The sequence below is a fragment of the Acanthopagrus latus genome, chromosome 19, assembly GCF_904848185.1.
Source record: "Acanthopagrus latus isolate v.2019 chromosome 19, fAcaLat1.1, whole genome shotgun sequence".
In the NCBI taxonomy this organism is placed as follows: Eukaryota; Metazoa; Chordata; class Actinopteri; order Spariformes; family Sparidae; genus Acanthopagrus; species Acanthopagrus latus.
In genome coordinates, this window is record NC_051057.1 from 17,085,478 (window position 1) to 17,109,259 (window position 23,782).

The 23,782-nt window shown below is 41.8% G+C and overlaps 1 protein-coding gene across 1 annotated transcript in view; it reads left to right on the plus strand.

Moving 5' to 3' along the window:
- Nucleotides 1-23,317, plus strand: part of lmbr1 (limb development membrane protein 1) — a 34,764-nt gene extending 11,447 nt beyond the window's left edge. The window contains exons 6-17 of the mRNA XM_037078488.1: nucleotides 3,365-3,491; nucleotides 3,631-3,699; nucleotides 3,856-3,920; nucleotides 4,197-4,269; nucleotides 8,680-8,769; nucleotides 9,835-9,911; nucleotides 10,420-10,497; nucleotides 15,616-15,689; nucleotides 15,964-16,054; nucleotides 16,638-16,704; nucleotides 19,901-20,062; nucleotides 20,568-23,317. Coding sequence (XP_036934383.1) covers nucleotides 3,365-3,491; nucleotides 3,631-3,699; nucleotides 3,856-3,920; nucleotides 4,197-4,269; nucleotides 8,680-8,769; nucleotides 9,835-9,911; nucleotides 10,420-10,497; nucleotides 15,616-15,689; nucleotides 15,964-16,054; nucleotides 16,638-16,704; nucleotides 19,901-20,062; nucleotides 20,568-20,653 — 1,059 coding nt within the window. The 3' untranslated portion in view covers nucleotides 20,654-23,317. The remainder of the gene's footprint in view (nucleotides 1-3,364; nucleotides 3,492-3,630; nucleotides 3,700-3,855; nucleotides 3,921-4,196; nucleotides 4,270-8,679; nucleotides 8,770-9,834; nucleotides 9,912-10,419; nucleotides 10,498-15,615; nucleotides 15,690-15,963; nucleotides 16,055-16,637; nucleotides 16,705-19,900; nucleotides 20,063-20,567) is intronic.
- Nucleotides 23,318-23,782: the final 465 nt, after the last annotated feature.

Here is a 23,782-nt window from a genome sequence, read left to right on the forward strand (position 1 = left end):
CTGACACGGTCACTGCGCTGTGGCCGACTGGTTGAAGGATACACTAATAAGGTCCCTGGGCATCTGGCATGTCTTTAGCAAAGAGGGCAAAAAAAGGACCCTGCCCCCTCCCTCACTTATTACACTCTTGGCCCTTGTTCCACACGCCCCTGACAGTGAGCAGAAGGATGGTCTGCGGGATGATCTCTGCCACCGCCTGCTGACCTGCTAAGGATTGATGGCAGCAACTAGGAAGCTCATGCACCACCTAACTCTCTCCCTTTGTCTGATTTCTTTCTCCCCTGCTCTCTCTCTTTCTCTCTTCCTCTTCCCCCAACATCCCATACAGCCCCTCACCTTCCCAAGTATCAACTCTTACTGTGTTTCACACTTGTCCCCTATTGCACAGTGGCATTCAACTTCCAGAGGTGAACTCTCTGCTGGATTCATCAGCCGAAGCACTACATCAAAGACCGTGGCAGACTGTGCTTTAGTTTGTCTGCAGCACGAGCTAGGGCAAAAAAGCTTGTGAACTGTTTCCAGGCCCTCTGCGGCTTTGCGTAATTGGGTGGATTTGGAGGTTGATTTACTTGGCCGGTCGTGTGTGTGTGTGTGTGTGTGTGTGTGTGTGTGTGTGTGTGTGTGTGTGTGTGTGTGTGTGTGTGTGTGTGTGTGTGTGTGTGTGTGTGTGTGTGTGTGTGTGTTGCTTTGTGTGCGTACATGATGAATTCATGCATGTTTGTTTGCTCCTGCATATGAGGCAGTTACTTTCCCCTCTCTGGCCACTCCACGCATTTCTTGGAAGTCTCCAGTCTTGTTCAAGCATAGCTGCAGTTAGCCAGCCCCTCACTCGATGTCGGTGTGAGGATCAGGGGATGCTGAATATTTCAGAGCTGCTATATTTAGAGGTAGTTACACATTTAGAATGGCAAGAATAGAAACTTTCAGCGGGCGCTCTGAATGCCAAGGCGCAGGTCTTTTTCTTTTTTTCTCCCCTCCTTCACCAGTTGACAGTTAAGTCTTTGATCAGTGATGATAGCTGAGTTGAATTTTCCTATTTTTGTACCACATTTTTACCCTTATTTACCTTTGCAATGAGAAACAAAGGACTTAGTTCTGCCATTGCAAGGATAGATGTAACTTTAACTGTGCAATGTAATTCATGTGGATGGATACATGAAACCAATCTGGGCTCACAGTTCAGTGTCCTCTTTCTCCTGCACACTCAAATCATGTCTGACACAGTGGATTGTTCTTTCAGCGAGGCAGTAACCGGGGATGATAGTAAGGGAGGTGACAAGCATTGCCTTTGCCCTAAATGATCTGAATGGGTAATGATTTGAGTCTTATAAATGATTGAGAGAGCTATCTAAAGGGAATACACCTTCAGCATGGCATGGGCAGCTTGTTAAGGTGGACTGGTGCGCTTCAGCGGACGCACGTCCTGCCTGCGGCTTCTGCTCGTCCCGATGCATCCTTAAGAGAGCGCGTGTGGGACGTGGCTGTAGTCCCTGAAAGCATTCCTCTCTCACCTCTCCTACCTCCAGGGAATGAGATGCGCTCAGACGTTGACTCCTCTCCTCCACCAGTCTCTCTCTATATCTCTGTTGCTCTCTGTCTTTATGTCTCTCTTTTGCTCTCCATCTCTTCCTTTTGCCACCCCTTTTTATTATTTTTTAAAAAAAAAATTTTATTTCTCAGGTCTTGAGTGTTTTCCCCACTACCCAGTTGGGCTGTGTGATGCTTGATTGCAGAATCCATCTAGTGAACTCCGAGTGTGTGCAGAAGAGCACGAGTCAGTCAGCATTATTGAATGTTGATGTCAGATTTGAGGCTATATTTTTAATGTATTGATCTGCACTGTGGTGTCGGATTTATTGTTAGATTGTCACATAGTGGCAAATATGCTGACATGTTTCCCTTGAGATACTTGTGATGTATCTATTGATGTTATATGTTTATTCATGCCATCACTACAGTTTTTTTAGGCTTATTTCATGCAGACTAAAAACTGTAAGGCCCACTTAGCCCATCTAACATTACCTGTCGAGTGGCTGCAGTGTCCACCTCGGCCACACTGGGGCACTCCAGACCCTGCCCACTTTCCTCCCTGTTGTGCTAGAAAATTCTGCACTCCCTTGCTCAAGCTTTTTCAGAATATGACCGTAAGAGGAGGCAAGAGGCAAGTGATAGCGAAAGGATGCTACGTGGGATTTTTACAACTCACAATGTGTAGAATAAGAGAATAATCTTTACATCATAATTCCAAGTATGGGTTGAATAGGTCAGTTATAATGTGTAGAGAAATATGTGTATGACCCATCAATGCTTATATGCAAGAAATGTGCTTACTTAAGAAAAAGTGCAAGAGTGAGTTAGGAGAGAAGACAGCTGTTAATAAGTGACCCTAATTGTAATGCTAATGTACAGGTGGTTTGGATGACAGGCATGAACTGTGTTGGGGAAAAAAAACAAAACAAGCCGTGTCTGATTTAATCAGCAGAATTGAAACCATTTCCATTCTATAAAGCAACTTGATTAACAGATGGGGACTTTCAAAGAGAGACCCCCTTCAGGTACCTGTTGGCAAATACTGAACAGCAACCGCACAGCCATTATGTTAGCTGGTAACAAATTGCTCATATGTGGCCAATTTAAGCAGCGCTCCAAAAGCAGAGAGCCCTTGTTATCCCGTGCCTGGAAGCCTAGCTGACATGTGTACGAGAACGCCTATCTATCTTACAGTGCTAGACAGCTCGGCTCTCCAGCAGGGGGGAAAATGGAAACTGTGTGAACAGGTAGAGGAGGACTTTATTAACCACTCAGCAGTTTGTGACCCGGAAAACCCAAATTACCCCAAAACCCCTTCGTCTGTGCGGCCCGGGACACAACCATGGTGCTAAGGGAGCTCATAATCGGCCCCAGATGGGAGGCCTGCTCTTGATCGCAGACAGTAGCTGACCCAGCCAGGATTCATGCTCCTTACAGCACCCTCCCTCCCAGCTTAAGTCTTTTCTTAATGTCACCTTTGCCACCACCAGCCCCCGTTAGACCCACTTTATAGACCAGAAAATATGTGTATAAAAGAGTTGTTTTACACATGAATCTGTGGAAGTGTTTATGTCATGTTTGTGTGCGAAATGATGCTGTTTAATGTGAGCAAAGCAGAATGCAGACGTCTTGTGAAATTAATTTTGTTTTGTGTTTCAAAATCTGGTAACAAATACAGGAAATATCAGCTCCCAGCTCAGAGCAATGAACATCAGTTTGATTTATGTGTTTTTGACGCATTTTATAAACTCCTAAGATACAGTATTTTATTATATTGATTTCCACTGTGTTACCTATGTCTAACTCTTTCTCTTCTGTGCACTTCTTCTGTCAGGGCATTAAGGCACGTATTCTAGAGACCTTTGTGATGCTCTTCCTGCTGGCATTGCTCATCCTGGGCATTGTGTGGGTCGCATCAGCGCTCATTGACAATGATGCAGCTAGCATGGAATCACTCTATGGTACATTTTTAAGGAATTCTGTGACATAGATGCATGTCATTCATATGGATTTATAAGGAATCTCTTGTGTATTTTCCAAAATGTTTAACTATTCCTTTTCAGTCTATATTGAATTTCATTACTGCTTTTCTTTCTGTAGATCTTTGGGAATTTTACCTGCCATACCTCTACTCCTGTATATCTCTGATGGGAGGACTGCTTTTACTCAGTAAGCCGTTTAATTGCTTTTAGTACACACTGGAAAAATACAAAATACTATTGATGATGGGGTGTAGAAATACCATCAGTTTACTATAGCTAAATTAATTCACGTTACTGTATATAAAAGTCAAGCTAATTGTGCTGTTTTCCGTCTCATATGTAGTGTGTACTCCTGTGGGATTGTCAAGGATGTTCACGGTCATGGGCCAGTTACTAGTAAAGCCAACAGTAAGTGATCAGTTTTTATGTTTGTTCTGTATATGGTTTGTTCAGTAGAAATTTAACAATAGAAGTTTTCTCTGAACTCCATCAGTTCAGCTCACACTTGAAGCTACTTTGCTCCTCCATTCTGAAAGATGTCTGTCTCATTCGGCCATTTACATTCGCAACAGAGGACTACAAATACATCACCAACTCATCCTCCCATCTGCCATCTCTCCAGTCCCACTTTGGGCCTAATTATAACCCATTTCATCTCTTCCTCCTCTGCTCCCTCCCCTTCAGATCCTGGAGGACCTGGATGAGCAGATTTACTGCATCCATTTGCAGGAGGAAGCCCTTCAGAGGAGATTAAACGGTATGTCTGCGGGAGACGTGTTGGCACATTATAGGGGAGGGGAGGGGTTGACTGCCCTATTGGGTGTGATGGAGCGCACCACACTGGAATCAATTAGCATTGAAAATTCAGCCAGACACACACACGCACACACACACACGCTTACACACCAAACAGACAAAGGCTAAAAATCCACACACACTTGACACCGGCACTTTCCCGACCACTGTCTTACCCTCATAACTTTCTGCTAAAGGGCAAAGCAGCCACCATGGCAAGGACCATATTTTATGTTTAGGAAGTTTTTAAGGATCCATTTCAGACACTCCAGTGTCACTGACACTGCTGGCGAAATGATTGCCTCATTTAATGTCAGGACAAGAATTGTAGCCTGGGTAATAGGATGGAAATTAAATCTTTCACAAGAACTTTTGGCTAGATCCTGTTAACATTAAAGTGACTTTTCTGTGACTTCTGAAAGGAGACCAGGAGCCTTGTCCTCTGGACTCAAAGGGAAAGTTTAAAGAGTTAAAAGATGGTGACAGTGTTTTTCTTTTTTCAACCTGCATTTCCTTTTCATGTTCCTGCCCTTTGTTTTCCCAAATTCCTTGTTTGACGTTGAATAATCTCCAAAACAGGAAGTATTTGGGCCAAATTCCAAAACCTACTTTAATATTAACTCAAGCACGCAGTCAAGTGTACAGATGCGAGTAAATGAAGAGGACGAGCGTCTTTTCAAACCAGGGTGGTAAGGGAGATCGCTCCTTGATAATGCATGTTTTTGAATGCTACGCCGGCCACCTCCATTGACTGTCACCAATGCGTATGGTTCCTTAGGGCTCATTCCACACTGCCCTGCTTTGAAGTAACTGACAGAATAACTGTAATCTGTTCCTTATCATCTCCTACAGTGTTTGATCTTTACAAATCTCTGTGAGGGGAAATTAAAAAAAAAAAAACAGCTGTGGTCAACATCTTAATGTTTGCACACAGGCCGAGCTGCAATCTGCTTTAACCTGTTAAATGGTGGGAGATACAGGCGAGGGAGGATGTTGGCGTGAATGTTTTTTATGCGCATACTGTAGGTTCGTGCACCCACTCAGCGTTCACGCTCACACTCAGGCCAGAGCGGCGTTCCTTTGATCTGCTGAGAGCGCTGAGCAGACGGCAGTTCAGGAACAGTTCACAGGACACACTCCAGAGGCGACCAATGTTGTCTTCTTGCTTCACCTGTGTCCTCTCTGCATCCAGCTCCTCCAAAAGATTATCTTCTTACCACTTTGTGTTTGTAGATTTGGACTGTTGAGCCACATCAGTGTTTATTTACACATCTGGCCCTTTGTTCTCCTTCCTCTACATGTAATTGCTCATTTGTAATGACATTGTTGATGTTTTAAATCTTGCAGATCAGAAGGTTTTGGCTTAAATTGGTTCACTGGATATGTGTGTCTGTTTTCCTTGTCAATGGGTATGATGAACACGAAGATGGATATGGGAAATGTCAGATAAGCTTATGAAACATGACTTACGAGAAACAATTTGAAAATTGTACTCGTACAGTGTAGTACAAGTTAATTGTTTCTTCACTGTTTTTTTGTCAGGCTTAAGTTTACAGAAGAAAAAAATCTAAATTTGGAATAACCCCCATTTTAATCTAATGTACGCAAGTAAGACACTGAAGTATGAACTCAGTTTGTGCTACATTATACTGGAAGGTTATTCTCTCATATTTCAGATGCAAGTATTGCACATTTTACTCCTCTACATTTATTTGAAGTTCCTCTTCAGATTAAATTATTCAGTGTTGATGGGTTATTACTTGTGACCAATCGTATAGTGTTGTGAGCGGGACATTTTGGTCTATCCCTATCCCAGACAAAATTAGTAATTTTGAAAATTACATTGATTATTTCATGCTGACCTGTTGACTCCAGTTGTGCTAGTGGTGTTACACCAAGACTACCCCATTGCTCCACTGGTCAGAGGACTCTCGTGGTAGCTTAGGGCCACAAGCTGAAACGGTTAATAATGCTAACTCGCTCAACCAGCCAAAAAGCCATAGACTGCTACAGAAACTAGTACAGCTAACAGCAGTCAGTGGTTCCTTTGCTGATATGTTGCCCCCTATTATGCTGAAGTGACCTCTGACAGGCAGCCAAACATGCACACAGTAGTACATACATTGGCTAAGAATTCAGGCAAAAGGGGGATTCCGCCTAATTTCTGCACATTGTACCCATTCTGTTTTTGATTTCATTGGATTAATATCTGAGAAAATCTTGCAAAAGTACAATCTAGGACCCAGAGCACACATATATACTGCAGTACAGGCAATGTGACATAGAAACTTGTCCACCCTGCCCTCTCAAGACCCTGATCTGCTGATAGCAGAGCAACAGAGTGCCTGTCCAGATGCTATGCGGCACAATGACCTTGGCCAGTGCCTCTGTTGTCTCAGCATGGTGTTTAGCATATGTGTGGATGACGTAATTTTTCGACTGTAGTGAAGGTTGGAGAGGATACGTTGAATTACTCTGGGCCTTTCCTGGCTGCCAGAAGCCTCACTCAGCATCTCTGCCTCGCTGTAACTCAGCCTTTTACTTGATGCTGCCAGCAGGAGAAGAAGGATATATTTAACTTCAGTCGGAGTGATGTCATTGAGGATACTGCAGTTGAAATTCTCACCATTTTCTTCTACAGCCCTGAACAAGTGACGATAGTGTTTTCTTTGTATTTAGTTACATCAGCTTTTTTTTTTTTTAAAGGACTTACTGTTCATTTGATGAATGATTTATCTGTCCTGTGTGACGGGTAAGGCCATGTTGGGATATGTTATGCACAAAGGTGATAGATTAGTTCACTTGCGGCTGAGAAGATTTGGCTACCCTGAGGCAGAGTTTTCAGTTCGTATCTGGAGAAAAAGAGCTGCTGAACTGTCCCTGACATTTCCTGTTGTGTTGTGACTGCATTTGCTCGGAGGGTTCAAACTTTCCCCTGCTTAGATCCTGGGACAGGTATCTGCGAGGGCACAGACAAGACTGCTCACTCTCTCTCCCCCGCCTATCTCACCTCTCCTGCCTACTTAAAGCCATCCAGACAGGGCGTGTCGTAATAACAGAGGGAAGAAAAAGGTTTGATCAAAGTGATTGGTCTTTCACTCCTGTAACAAAGATGAAAGATGGTATTTTTATTGCACGCCAGTAACGGTGTAACACTGAACTAATTGGTCTTGATCTGCCAATCACCCCAGGGGATGCAAATGGATACTCTTCCACTTTGGCTCTGAGGGGCCTCTACGTTAGTGCGTCGAGCTGGAAGGAAAACAGAGTAAAATAGATAAATTAGCCTTAAATGAGCCGGCCTTGTGGTTTTCCTGGAGAATCCCTTGCTGTCTTCTTCAGCACACTCAACCAGTTGCGGCATGTGCTAGACAGCTCCTGACACAAGAGATTATTTTTACTTGTTTGAGATCACATTGTTGTGTTCTGAGAGGGATTACTTGTTTTGATGGGCTTTCTTAATAAAGATAAGTCAAATATTATTATCCTCAGGTAAGACAAGTACTGTGAGAAGTTAACATCCTCTTAATTAGGACTTCATCTTCTATTTTTTCTGATTTGATGCATTTGGTGTGTGAGAAATGTCAAAAGAAATACTGTTGTTTTTCAACTGAGTGAAGAGTTTAAGTGGACTGTCAGATGCTGTGTGCATATCACATATCAGAAAAGTGGTGCTTTAGTTGGGATTTGCTTAAACATTGTGGCTGAAACACTCAGTTGATCGACAAAAACTGAATCCGCTGTTTTAAGGATCGATTAATCTGTTTAATTAAGCAAGTTGAACATTTTATCAGATACGACAATGCTCTTCTTTTCTTTGTCTAAACAATTTGAACTGAATAGCTTTGGATTTTGGGATGTTGGAAAGACAAAATAAGACCCTTACAACTTGTGATGGGCATTTTTATCATTTTGTGACATTTCCTAGACTTAAAGGGGCTCTTTGGAACAATTTGTAGCAACTTACATGTATCACTTTTTATTGGCCATATGTGAGCGGATTGTAATGCGACATGAAAAATGAGAACTTGTCCGTCTCTCTCAGTTGCCTGTACAAGCCTGTGAATGATTTGATTAGGTTGGTTAATGCTACTGGACTGTGGATTTCATTGTGAGGGACTTGGATCTGATTTTCTGTGACTTAATATACTTTCCCGTGTGCCTCGTTTCTGCTCCGCTAACAGAGAGCAACAGTAGTTAGCGTTAGCTTAGAAAAGGAGCCCGCTAACATAAAAGTCACAATGCAGAAGGTCCTCAGAGCCTCTTTGATTATTAATCCAGTCATTGAAAAAATATCTGCAGATTTATTGATTATGAAAAAACTATTGTTACTTACGTTATTCATTAATTTCAGTGGTTTCTGTTTCCACAGGATCATCCACTCATGCTTATACTCGAGGGAGCGTTACTCATCAGCTCAACAAAGAACTGGACAATGTCAGGAATCAGAGAAATAAATTGGGTAAGTATTTGTATTGTGTGACAGGTTTGATATATTTTGTCTTAAGACCTTGAATTACCATGGAAATATATGCCAAGAAGTTTGCTTTTTACATATTGCTGACAGGCAGCCGCTTTCTCCCCGTCTGCCTTAATTTCTTAATTTGGACTTGGACCAGAACTGCCTGATAATTTTCCATCCATTTTAGGATATTATAAATGAGCCCCAAGCCTTTTGGGGAGCAGGGTGGGAGGGAGGAGAGCACAAAGGCACTTAGGATATTGGACAAGATGCAAACTTTATATTGTAGCAAGCCTTTTAGTGATGTCATTAATTTAGAAGGATGGTGCATATAAAGTGCACTTGGCAAACTTCTCGGGCAGGCAGGGTGGGTGCACTTTGAAAATAAGGAGGACTAACAAGGTTGGAAATGGAGAAAGAAAGTCAATATGGCAAGGACTAGAGGGCAGTCAGATACACACTATAAGGGGACTGTAGATGTCCATAACAGAAGATATAGTGCCATGTGGTCTAAAAGCTGTCAGCAGTGTCTACAAACATGACTGATAAGCTGTTGAAATAGGAGGAAGATGGAAGATACAAACTGTATGTTTCATCTGGCTTGGAATAACGAGGCACATTATTTTTCATCATGCGCACACGCACCTGTTCTGACCAAAATATAAATCACCAAATTAATTTTGTTGCATTTCTTTTTATCAAAGATTTATTATTGTTTCCACTAATTAAGGCAATGATGAGTGTGGCTAATTAAAGAGGAAGAACTCTTTTTTTTTTGAAGGTTATGAAGTGTATATTACCTGGAGGGGGGGATGGTTGTGATGAGAGGTGAGATTGTGTCTGATACACACACTCATGATATGTTTTACCAAACCAAGCTGTACAAACCCTGTAAATAAAGCTGGAGGGCTTGAGGTTTCAGTAGCTGTCTTTGATGAACAGTAATTAACAAGGGGTGGAAAGTGGTTTGTAATGGAAGGCTTTAGCTCATTTCTGGATATTAAAAAGTTGCTTATGCATATATTTCTTCAGACTAAGCTCATATTTTCTCTCATATCTTTTCAGAGAGAAGAAAGAAAGCATCAGGTTGGGAGAAGAACTTGCTGTATCCCATAGTGATGCTGATCCTGCTCACAGGAACGGTGAGTGCTGCTGAGACTGACCTATCATTAAGCCCAAACTGTTTACTCATGGCGTACACAGCCTGGCTGGTGGCCATCAGGACTAACACCCTGTACATCAAACCCCATCCTCTCACAGTTTCCCCACAGAGTCTGGGTGTGGAAACTACTTTTGTTTAATAGCTGTTTAAGACCATTCTGAATAGCCACCTGCAACAACTGTGATTTTCAACAGATTATAGTGCAGGAATACTATTTATGCTGTCTGATATTGTTGGATAAAGCAAGAAAGGCCATGTGAGAGGCATGGCACGTGCATCAAACAACCCCACATTGTTCAGGCTTTGAGAAGCTTAATGTGGGAACAGTTTACAATCACAAGATGGTTATTATGCATTTCCATACTTACGGATCAGCAAGGCTCCCACAATTCAATTATATCATGATGCCGGATATTTTAAGGATTTGGTCAATCTTTTTATAACTATACCATGTGTAAACAAATCTTTATCTTCCTCTCTGTCTGCAGACAATCTCAGTTCTTATGGTGGCATTGAATATCCTCTACCTTCTAGTGGATGAGACTGCCATGCCCAAGGGATCCACAGTAAGCCTACCGTCTAACTGAAGTACATTTCTACCACACACACACACACACACACACACACACACACACACACACACACACACACACACACACACACACGCCCAGAATGTAAACTGCAGAAGAGCTTGCCTATCAGACCTGCCATGTTCCTGGCGGAGACATAAATCAAATTCCGGATGTGCTCAGATGCATGTTGGAAGAAAAGGCCCGACCAGATGTTAATCAGACCCCAGCGTTGTGCCTCTGGTTTTGTTTTGGAAGCTCATTGAAAGTCATTTCACAGCAGTGTGCAGATTCAATGAGCTCGCTACGTGTCTCAAGTCCACATTGTGTGAATAAGCTGCTTTTCCTCCCTCCCTGCAAATGCAGTCAGGGCCAGGTGAAGGGCTCTTACTGTGCGGCAGCCCAACAGAGTGTGGAATGGCTCTCAGAGATTCTCATCTCCGTCTAACATGCAATGTGTTTTAAGCTCCCCTTATCTCATCTCATCTGCAGTGACAGAGGTGCGTGTGTGCGCGTGCTCGCATATGCATGTGCGTTTGCGGTTGCATTCTTGTCTGAGAGGGGGCAACATTATGTATCCTATTTCTCTCTCATTTCATTTTGCATCTCGCGGGCAACTGACAGAGCTGCCCTCGACATTCCAATTATTTTATTGAGCAGAGATGTTTTCTTTGGCATGACGCATCGCAGAAAATCCCCCCAAATTACACTTGTCATGCAGCTTGAAGCTGTCCTTCCTGACAGCATGGCCCCACTAAATGGTTTACGCGTTTCTTAAGCTGGATGGATGCCACACCTCTGATCTCACAGCACTACGAGGGGAGGGGGGGGAGGGGGTCTCGTCCTCCAAAACAATCGATACTGATATGATATCCATCTGTCCACCCTGTTAACCTTAACCTCCAGCTGTAGAACTCTCTGACATGAAAATTCCCTCACAGTTACCTGCACACAGTCTGGAAGGGGATAAGCACAGGGAAGAAAAAGTGATATAAAGAAGTTGAGAAAGAGTGACTGGTATGAGGTTTGAAGGAGGTACAGCCAGAGCGAAGAGACTCAGACTGTGGGAAAGTCAAATGAGGCCCCGATGTGGTGATTGTTGTGGGGGGGGTGAGCACAATGGAAGTGCCCTGTCAATGTTTGTCTTCCCTTCTTACTAAGCATCCCGTCGTAGTCCTTAGCATACTGAGCAGTGCCCCCATTGCCTTCACATAACAGAGGATGGAGGTGGAGAGGGATGATGAGGAGCAAGGAGAGAGGAAGAGAAAGAGCAGGGAGGAGAAGCAGGTGGATGGAGATGAGGGGATACTGTAGAAGGGTGGAGGAGGAGGGGAACTTGAGCTGCCTCTGTCAAAGGACACGGTGTTTTACAGCTTGATGAACACGTACTAAGAGGGACCAATAAAATTGTTACTGCAGGCCCTCCTCTTTGGTAGCAACCACACTTGACACTGTATTTTGTGAAATGGACAATTAGCTGCAACTGGACCACAATTTTCACCCCACTAAAGTTGCCCTACTCTAAATGCAAATCACAGACTTACGTAATAGCACCTTCATACTTTCCCCTTTGCTCTGACCTTTAAACTTTTATTTTTGAGTGAATATTAATGTGAGAAATGTCCATGCTGACCATGATAAACAATGTGAATTAATCTTAATCTATACCTGTGATGCTGTAAGGTTAGCGCCTTCTTAATTCCACTTCAGTTGAAATATTTCAACGTTGTCATCATGCCTCTAGTTTATTATTTTAAAATAATTACTGGAAACTGATTCCTGAAATAAGGAACAATTTGACAAGATGGTCTTGCTCTAAGAGTGAGTGTACCTCTGGGACTACTGTTGTTCCACTTCTTAGCCATAAATGTCTGTAGCTGTACTGTTAAAAAATTGGATAAATGATGTTGACGTTTTTATGGCAAGATGAAGTGGAATGAAATACATGAAACTTTTATGGCTAAAAAGAATAGATAGCACAACTCATCACTTTAATTACTCCCATTAATCCATCCTTTATCTGTAACTGCTTATCCTGAGTGGGGTCCAAGCTGACGTTGGGCGAAAGTTGAATTACACCTTGGACAGGTTGCCAGTTCACCACAGGGCTGATGTATAGAGACAAACAAACTCCCGTTCACACCTAGAGGCAATTTAGAGTAAACAATTAAAATAACCTAAATGTCTTTTGATTGTGGGAGGAAGCCGGTATACTCAAATCCATCCAGAATGGAGAATTTGTAGTAAGTAAACGTATATAATATATAGTAACAATAGGTGAGATTTTTGAGCAAACAATATGTACAAAAACACTGTACAGTCTTTTAATCACAGGATCAGGATGAACCTCTTCGGGCAAATGCACTGATGGTCTTGGTGACAGTTGCTTCTTGAAAAATGGGTCTGTTGTTTGTTAGTCAAAAGACGGGGTGTGAACTGTGTCCTGAGAAACAACGCTGAGCTATGGGGATATTTGTCATAGCAGACACCCAAACAGTAATTTTCCCAAACTAAATCACACCAAAAGGAACGGCTGTCAAACAGAATACTTTTTTGGTAGCTTCACAAACAGCCCCCAAAAAACTTTGTAGCATCATAATTTGATTTGGTTCAATAAAATCTGGTCCAGTAGAGCCATATCTGTAAAGTATTTTATTCATGTTCATGTGTGCACAGAGCCAGCAAGCATTTAGTCAACTCAGCCAGAGGAGGTATCAAATGTACGTAAAAGACTTGAGTGTGCATAATCTACGGGTCATGAGAAACTTATTGATGGAGACCCATCGTAGAAAGTGCTGTCCGGTTTTGGTAATACATCCATGGGATCAACGTAGCAGGGTATTTACAGTCAAAGACAATATACTGCTTTCAATATCTTGGGGGTTCAAATTCTCACTAGGGGAACATTTAGTGTATGCTGGCGGGGTGTTTGTGGTTGTGGTTAGGGCATAAAATGTTACATCTTTATTTAAAGATAAATATAACATGGCTCTTGCGTGACAATGAGGAAAACCTTTTCCTGGCTCATAGCAGAGAACAGAAGAATGACTGTAGTAAACATTAAATATCACACTGTTTTAGAAACAGTGCCCCCCCCCCCATTGGATTAGGCCTTTTAAAAGTATGTGCGTGTCAGCCTGTTGTCAGAGAGAAGGGGGACAGAGAGCGAGAAAGTACAGACATTATGGATGTTCCGATACTGCAGAAAGGTTTTACAACACTAGTGTGGTACTCTCCGTGTCAAGTAATCCCAGTCTCTTAGTCTAAACCATAGCCTACAACTCAGTGAGTAATACAAAGTAATTTTAGAACACATGCTGTGTAGCCGTTCCCGGTGAAATGTTCACAGGTATGGTCATGTTTTTAAGTTTTATTCACATTATGTTTAGTGACATTTGCCAACTTCCCTCCTCACTCTCTCTGAAGCAACAGGCAAACAAAGAAAATGCAAAGTTACCTAGAGTAAGATTATGCATTTGTCTGGGTTTGAACATTGTTGGCAATACATCGAAAGTCTAGTACTTTTTCCACATTTTAAGACAGAAATGTTACATATTATTCCTTTAAGGGACCTGCTTGAGGTCAAATGGTCAGGGCGACAGCAACGCTGACGACCTTGCCAGCGCAGGTATTGCGAGGTGTTAATCTTACAAGCAACAAATGCATGTGTCTGCTGAAAGAGCTGTGGCAGGCAGCACAGACGAATCTACCAGCCCCCCCTCCGTCGACCCCTCCCTCTCCTTTGACACACACAAGCACACACTACATCACCCTTCCTGCTACTGGAATGAAAAGAAGTAAGAGTTGAAAGGAGGCGTACTGTGAAAGCTAGCTGTCCTGAGCGTGCACGCGCACATACACTCATATTGCAAGTGCACACACACACGATCTTAATGCATGCCCGCCCTCCCTCCATTAATAAATTACATCAGATGCTGTCTGCTAATTCCCCGTGTAAGAGAGAAAGAGCACTGCACCATGGCTCTGCAGTAAGCTCTCGCAGGGATGACAGTTGCATAAAAAGGCATGAAACAACCTGCCAGGCTTTCCTTTTTTCTTCAGGCATTTTAACAAAACAAATCAAGACGGGGACACTGGAGGTGGGTAAGAAAGGGATAAAAAAGAATATAAAGACATAAATAATAAAGTTAAAACTTGGACCACTCTATGTATATACTGTGTAAATGTATATATTGTTAGGGCAAGAATAGTACATACTGTATATGTATGCACCGCTATGTACAATGATGTCATGCATTGGTATGGCATGTATTTAAATTGCACTGCTGTACAAATATATTTTGTATTGAATCTGTTGAGCTATGTACACTTAATACAGGGATAGGAACATTGTAGACCATACTGTATAGCCATAAGGAAAATACTGTACATTTTTATTTACATATACTTCATATATCGAAAGATCTTAATATACAGCAACTTCAAACTGAAAAAAAAGTGTGTTTTTTTTAAATGTAGAAGTTAAAAGTGAGCCGTCTCTGGTCACGTATAACATTTGGACATAATGTATAGTACTGTAGGTGCCCTATACAGCACACTGATCCTTTGGAGGATTAAACCCTGAATCCAAGTACGAGAAAAGCAAATATTTACCATTTGGAAAAAAACAGATGCTTGGTATGTGCAGCGTATGTAGATGTATGTCTTTCTTCTGCTCCAGTTTCAAAAGGCCTTCAGGGTTGGGGGGGAGGGTGGGCGGGGGCGTACGCCTAGTGTGTTTGCTGAAGTATTTGTTTTGTTGTTTTTATGTTTTTGGCGCGCTTTCAGCCAGTACACTCTTCTTACCGTAAGCAATGTGCCGTTTTTGTTTGAACACCTGTTCACATATTGTATGATCGACAGTGATTTGAATAGAGCCTCTTTCATCTTGTTCCATTCATTACTTAGCCAATTTGATTCTGTCTTTCTCAAGTGGGGAAATTCTTCATGCACCGCGTACTTACTTTGCAGGATTTCTGTAATTGCATATGTGTGCAACTGCCTGCAGTGCTGTCGTTTCCCCCTCTTTTTTTATATTTGGGATGTGTTTATGTAAGATTGGTGTGTGATGACATTGAATAACCCAGTTTTCTGTCTGTGTCTTCCGTCTTCCAGGACCGAGGAATTGGGAACACCTCCCTGTCCACATTTGGCGTGGCTCAGGCGGCGCTGGAGATCATCCTCATGTTGTATCCTTTCAGTGACCCCCCACCCCCACCGCCACCCACTTTTTGTCTGTGGCCGAAGTGGCATGCTCCATGGCCAAGAGCAACATTGTCAAGCCAGCTTTATTTACCCAGGACATAGTTCAGCCGGACATCTTCCGGAAAACACGTTGTGCTGTTTCATCACCTTTTTATTTTAGCTGAAAAGGTGCAGAGTTGAGATGCTTAAGAAGATGACTGAAGCAGATTTGCTACCAGCTCAGAAGTGTTTTTGGTCCTTGATTGATTTGCTGAACAGCTACTTGATGGTGTCGTCTGTCGTTGGCTTCTACAGCCTGCGAGGCTTTAAGGTTCTCACTCCCAGGAAGGATGACACAACCATGACAACGGTAAGGATGGGATGGCAGGACAGGGTGCGAGGTGAAGTGGGGGCAAGGGTGCTGAGATTGCTCCTAAGGTGCTGATGTGTTTGAGACCCCCTGTGTTTCATCTGTTTCCTCTCCTCTCTCCCGCCTTCCTCTCTAGAGAGAACTCCTACTGCTCACTAATGTTTTCCTCAGGGCCCCTCAATGGCTTTAGTTGATCTGTCCAATATTTGTTTGTGGGTTGCGCAAACACTGGCAAAGTGCAAGCTCCTTTCTTGTACATCAGAGAGAGAGTGGGGTATTTTGGGGGTGGAGGATGTGTGCTCTGTTTGGCCCATAGTGGCACCTATTCACTTGGTAATGAGTTTGGGAGTGGTGAGGCTTGTTAACTAGCCATGACGCCCCAGTGAAAGGGCTTGAAAGGACAACAGAGGGAACCTGGTAATGAGCAACTTCAGACGTACTAATTGTACAATATGTAGAACCAATTTAACATCAAGTGGTGTGTGCGTATGTGTGGGCACATCACGTTTTGCAAGTTTCCTCCCTTTAAAAACTGTACAGTACATGCTAAGAGATCTGAAGTTTGATGTGTTCTGATTTGTAGATCATTGGTTGCTGCGTATCCATCTTGGTCCTGAGTTCTGCCTTGCCAGTGATGTCCAGAACTCTGGGTGAGTACAGACCCGGCCTGCATTTAAAGTGACATCTTTAAATTGCTTCTTTTGTCCAACCAACAATTTAAAACTTCTTCACTTACCATGATAAATGACAAAGAAAATCAGCAAATTCTTACAACAACCAGCAAATGACTGATGTTTTTGTTCAAAAAATTAAGAAGAACGAAAAAACATGAACTGATGATCAAGCAGCTCTAGGAAATTTAAGAGTACTAATGGCTATTAAGGCATACTATTTATGAAATGAATTTAAGACATTTCTAAGAACGTGCTTCTTTAGACAGGGCCAGGCTATTTGTTTTCCCTTTATTTAAGTTTGTATGCCAAGATAAGCTAACCGTCTGTTGGCTGTAGCTTCGTATTTAGCGTAACGACACGAGTAGCATTGATTTTCTTATCTAACTCTTGGCAAAAAAGAAAACAAAGATATTTCCCAAAACTATTTCTTGTAGACAAATCTAGGTTGAATTTTCAGAGATGTCAGAGCGACTTTAGCACAACCAAGCAGAGAGATTGAAGGCCTCTCCCCACCAACAGCTTGCCGTGCTGCCACTGACAGTAGATCATTAACGTTAGCAAAATGAATTCTCCTATAGTTTCCCATAGTGGCATTAGAAACGAGTGCAGGGTGAAGGGGTAAAAATGACAGGAGTAGCACCATCACAATGGCACTAATAAACATGCAGAGTGCAGAGCACAGCTGTTCAAATAGCTCTACTCTGTGTGTGTGTATTTGAGTGTGTGTGAGAGAGACCAACAGAGTGGGGAAAATGGGACGGAGTGAGCATACAGTGACTCATTGGGAGCTTTACAAAATATCAACAGGTTCTGCTTTGTGACGCTGAATAGATTAAAAGGAATAAATGCATGAGATAGAGTTGAAGGGAAACGGCCTCCCAGTGAAGAAATAAAACATGCGGAGAGTTGAGTGTGACAAAGTGAGATGTTAAAGATAACAAAGGGTTTTGTGTGTAGATGTAAGGTGTTTTTTGTGTGTGTGTCAGTGTGGGAAACGCGCACTGTACACGAGAATGGGGAACTGTACCACAGCACAGAAAGTAGGCTAAAGTCTGTCTCTTTTAATAATGTAGTGACAACATGTGTGTTAACATCAAATGCAAAGAGTCTGTACAAAGGGAATAGTTGTTATTTGGTAACTACAGGTGGAAAAGCTGTTTTTATGTTCAGTGGTTGAACTTTATCACATAGTTCAGGCTCTTTGGAAACCAGTGAGTTTGATTTAAACTCACGAAATAAATTAAGAAACTCACTCTTGTTTCTTTCTGTCTCAAGTACGGATGTTTCTATCATCTGATTTCCTTGATGTGTAAACACAAGTTTAAGCTTGGATTAGTCGACTAGTCTAAAAGCGAGAATAACACTCAGAAAACAGTAAACATAGTGGAACATTTAGCAGCTTAAGTACCTCATATTTCCCTCAGAAATCAATAGAGACCGAAAAAAATAGCTAAAAGAGTAAAACTTGTACTTAAGAGAGAGTTGTTTTGGGAAGTATGCATTGAATGTAAAGATGCACATGTTCACATCAGTTACGTTTCACCATCCAGTCGATTCAGTCATAAAGAATATAAAGCCTGATTTTAAAATTGTTACAGTGATCATAATGTTGATATTTAATGTTGATTTCCAATCACATACTTTTCTGAACCAAAACATAAAGAGAAGCTAGTGATGCATTTAAAATTGAGAAAAAAATTTTTCTTCCTACTCACAAAAGAACATAATCTCACTGTGTGGTACAACAGTGATGAATCCGGTATATGATTCCTGAATGCATGCTAATGTCTCCGACCCTGCTACTGACATTTCAAATGCCAAGCATCTTTTTACCCCCAATTAGATTTTCTCAAATTACCGAACCAGGATCAAAACCTTTGGCATTAGAAATGGATGTAGCCAGACCACAGTGACGAGCTGTATCGACTGGGGTCTCCATCATCTCTCTCCCTGTGTCTTCACAGGCAATTTTGTTAAAGGTCCTTGATGCTTGCAAACTGCTTACTGCGGCTGTAAATACATCTCTCCAGACACTGAATCGATTGCCCAATCTAATTGACGACAGAGGTTGTGAAGATGTTACAGGGGAAGTAGAACGTATATAGACTTGTGCTCTTCCTGTGTGCTACAGCTGAACAGAATTTCCACAGACAGATTGCTGTGTTTCTTAAATTGTACATATTGATGCATTGCAAAGTGCGAATTTGCATCTGAAAAAAGATAATATAATTAGTTACATTGAATGTAATTGTGCACATAGGGTGTTTTAAAAGCTTGATTGTATACCTGAATTAATTGGCACAAACACCCAGATTATATTGAGCAGTAAAAACTGTGGGGTTGATGGCTTTTGATGCAGCTGTGACAGATGGTCTGAAAATGCTGTAGCAGTGTGGCGCTAAGAGGAGCCTGCAGGAGAAACTGCTCCTTTATATCTGTCTGAAGGTCCTTGGAGAGAGATGAAGTCCACCTGCATACCAACCTTTGCTGCTATACTTAGTCACCCATCCTTTCATATTCCACAGGGGACGGCCCTTACAATACTGCAGACTAAGACAGTCAAGGGATGAAAATAAGCAGAAACTTTGCAGTGCGGTGTGGATCAGTGGTTGTTTGTTTAAGCTGGTGCAGATTTGTTTTAGTTACAAGTAAGAGACATAAATCTTGACAGCATTATCAGGAACATAGATATTAAAGACACTGGAAAAAAAAAAAGCAGGCGCATGTTTCCTGAAAGAGACAGTGGTTGACTCAGGTGGATGTGTGTACAGGTGACTGTGATTCTATGGAAGAAATGGGAGTGGCTTTCTTTTGTTGCACCACCTTATTTTGGACAAATGAGACCTCAAACAGTAAAACAAAGATAAATGGACATGATGCAAGTAATACTGTTCCTGGACCTGATGTGTAACACAAGTGTCTATGAATTACAGTCACACAGTTTTTAATATTTGTTTTTCCATGCTGAGATTATATCTGTCATACACATGAAATCGTTCTCTGATTCAGCCTTTTTTACTTATTGGACCACTGGAGAGAGAGACTCTTCTCAAAGTGCTTTAACAGCAGACAGAATGTCAGACCGAAATAGTAATTATGTTGTCCGAGTGTGTGAGTGTCAACTTGCTTTTCTAACCCAGTAATTTGACTTGTATCTCTGCTCCCCTCACAGGTATCACCAGGTTTGATCTCTTGGGAGACTTCGGGCGGTTTAATTGGCTGGGAAACTTTTACATTGTCCTTTCATACAACCTGCTGTTTGCGGTTGTGACAACGCTCTGTCTTGTGCGAAAATTCACCTCAGCGGTCCGGGAAGAGCTTCTGAAGGCCTTGGGTAAATTAACCTGTTTGTTTTTTCACTAATCAGCGCCTGTTAATATACAACAACAAAATAATTGCTTAGTCTTTCAGTGTCCTGCAATGTTTTACGTGCTGTAGAATATAAAGCAATCTATTCCGTAATAAGACTTTGACTGCTCAATTTCCTCCCAATTCTATATCCACAAAGGCTGGGTCTGAAACATTGACAGCACCATCCTACTCTGTGGCTTTGGTGGGAGATAATGTTTATTCCTCTCAGACAGCACAACCCCGAGTGACAAAATGGAAGAAATTGCAGCGAGATCCAATGTGCTGCGGGACTGACATGTGACAGAGGATGGGGCTAGTCTCAAAGGCTTGTGGTGACAGGCCCGGGATGTTTGATACACAGGATGGGATAGGGTTAGAAAATGTCAGACAGAGGCACTGAGGGAAGAAAAAGCACATCAATACCTCTGTCTAAGTGAAAGTCTGAGGCTTTTTAATGAGATTTCTCTCCCTTATCTCCCCCTGCCCAGGTCTGGATAAATTGCAACTGTCAAACAGCCCCACAGACCCTGAATCTGGGAAGCTCTCGGCCAACGGGCATCAGAAAACTCTGTGAAAAGGACGATGGATCAACACACATGCACACACACACCCACACACACACACACCTTAGCACAGCCAAAGGGAGATTTCGACAGTGCTGCCTGACTGCTGAAAGGTGAAAGGGATTGGAAGGAACTTAATAAACCCAGGCAGTGTCTGACGGATGCTGCAAATGGAGGCTGAGAGCAATTTAGCTTCGTGACATTCCATCCTCTGCGTCTCAGATGGAAGCTGGGACAGAGCCAGGGATGAGACTGAGGAGTGAAATAGACTGGCATCACTGCAGTGACCTTGACGTTGACCTCAACTGCGACTGTGACTTTAAAACCACACATCTCTTGCTTCAGGGGTACTCTTCCTTCTCCCCCCTAGCATCGCTCTTGTTGTCCCTCTACAACCACTGCACTAGACAAGAGCAGGTGAAACACTGCACCTTCTGTCTTTTCTCAAAGTCTTAGTAAGTCTAACTAAAAGGCAGTGGGTTCTCTTCCATCACTCTGCTCCTCCTCTGTACTCAGTATAGTAAATAGACCCCCACAATCCTGTTAGATTCATTTTTAATGTCAGTATGTCTGCGGTAAATGGTGTTGGTGATGAAGCATTTGCAGTTTACAGTCTCTTAACATTGGTCTTTGAGCGTTATGTGGACTGATACAGGCATGATAAGGTGTCCATTTGTCATTTTTGATTTAAGCTCAAAATGTGAAAATATTGTGAAGCATTAAAGAAAGTCATTCATTCACACTGATCACAACCAGAACATGAACCTGCACGGCAATACAATCACATTATATGCATCGGCACCTCAGATTTTAACACTCCTGCTGTCATTTGTTATTTTTACTTTGCTTTAAAGAAGTGTGCTTTAACTTATCGATGATGTCAGTAGTTTGTATGAAGTAGGTTAAGAACTTTTTTTAGGTGCTCTAGATTAGACTTGAGCTATTCTACAAATGGGAATCTATATAGGAGCTTTATCTGCTTCAGCTCTATCGAGAAGAGTGCTTTACTGAATCTGGAGCTGAAACTTTTATTATGCACATGGTCAGAAAATGTTTTTGCTCATCCCAAAAAAAATCTTTAAATTCACTGGGCACAGAAAGATTTGTCAGTTTCTTTTGTCATTTTTGTAAATGTTGTATTTACATGTACATATTCTATTGTGTTTCATAACTCTTTTTGCATTGTTTGGATGTAAATACTGGGCTCTCATCTAACCCACAGAGGGTCTGACTCACTTAGCAATCTGTATTTTGTTGTACATACTTTTTTAATAAACGCCTACATCTAATGCAAACCTGTACCAGTCTTCACAAACAGAATGCTTGAGTGGAAAAAGATGTGCAGCCAGTAGAAGGAAAAACTTAGTGACTCAGGCCCCATTTACATGTTGTTGTATTGCTGCATAATCTTCTGAACTGTGATGTTCTTTGTCTCCAGAACCACCTTAATGCCTTATACGACAAGCGTCTCGCAGGCTTAGTGTTAAGGTTGTTTCTTGTTCTGTGCTGTTTGTTGATGTGCATGCACACACGTGTACATGCACATTGTTTGTCCGTAGACAGTTCCACTGTGACCCCCTGTACGCCACCGAGTTTTTAGTCTAAAGCCAGCTAGATATAACATACACATTGCTTCTGCTATGAATGTCGTCACGGTAGCTCTTAATTAGCGAGAGGCTCCATTTTGACATTACCCATGAAACTTGAGCACTTGTTAAGATGGGGTTGATTGATTGGTCGAATGGTGTTGTTTTTACGATGTTATAGATGTCATGTGTATCCATGATGATGACAAAAGAAACGGAAGAATGGTCATTTTGATTTATATATGCATTTAAAGCTTTTATTTCTTAGGACAGGGAATGTTTTACATCAAAGCTGTCTGCCATTGGTTGTTGCTACATTACAAAGACTGGATCTGAAGAACATTTTTTACAACTCTCAATCACAAATGTTGACGCCACCGCTCAAATTAGCAAATTGGGCCTGAGAATGTTTTGTGAAGAATGAACTACATGTATACAGTTGTTAGCGCCCTGAACCCAAAATATAACCATGTTTCTGATTGTGCATACTTTACTGGCGAGAAACATTTGGTAGCTTTTCAGGTACATTAGGTACCATTTAACATGTTTTTACAGCTATCTTATTGACCATGCTGATCATTGAATACTGTGAAAAATCTAAAATAGTCCAAAGTGAAAGGGATGATACTGTATATCAGCAAAATAGAATTTTAACCGCTGGGTGAATTAGTGACAATAAAAATAAATCTATGACTTGATCTGGATGGACGACTTTATCCAAAATGGCTCCAGGTGGATTTGTTTTAGCAGCTCCATCACAGACTGGTAACACTGGGCTCTGTGATACTTTGGAGGGAAGTGTTGAACCCATAAGAAAACAATCATACAGCTCGCAGGGCCATTTTCTATTCAAGCAAGCTTTTCTGGTTGCCTTTACAGTACATCTCTGTGTTGTGTGGGGGTTTCAAAAGTTGAGAGTTGGCTTGTACTGTAAGTGAAGCAGCTTTTTTTTCTGTCTGTGTCAGTCGGTCTCTGCATGTAATTTTTGGTACATGTTTCGTGAATGTATTTTTTACGATTTCTCAGTTTGCTAAATGTATGTTTTGTTATTTTGATGTTTGTGTGTTTGCAAATAAAAGTAGAAAAATGCTTTGTGAACATCTTTTAATTTCATCATTTGCTCTGTTTCCACCCAAAGTATCTAGAACTTTCAGTCCCAGGAACTACCTTTTAGGAATATGAATGGTTCAATGTCTCCACAGCGGTATAAAGACTCGCAAAGATCAGACAAATTAGTTTGCCATTATATGAAAGACCAAATTTTACAGAAAAAGATAGTTTGGGTATACTTTTAGCGCTCAAAGAAAGTTCCTGTGGTGGATACATGGCTACTGTGGCATTCTGGCCATCAAAATCAATTGATAGTTAATAAGTTAAAAAAGTAGTTTGGCATTTCAGAAATGTGCCTATTCAATTTCCTATCAAGAGTGAGATGAAAGGATTGTCCCCACTCTGATGTCTGTGCTTGTATGGAATATGGAGCTTGCCGAGACCCAGCATAGCTTAGCATTAATACTATAAACGGGGGGAATAACTTGTCAGTCGCTGCCAAAA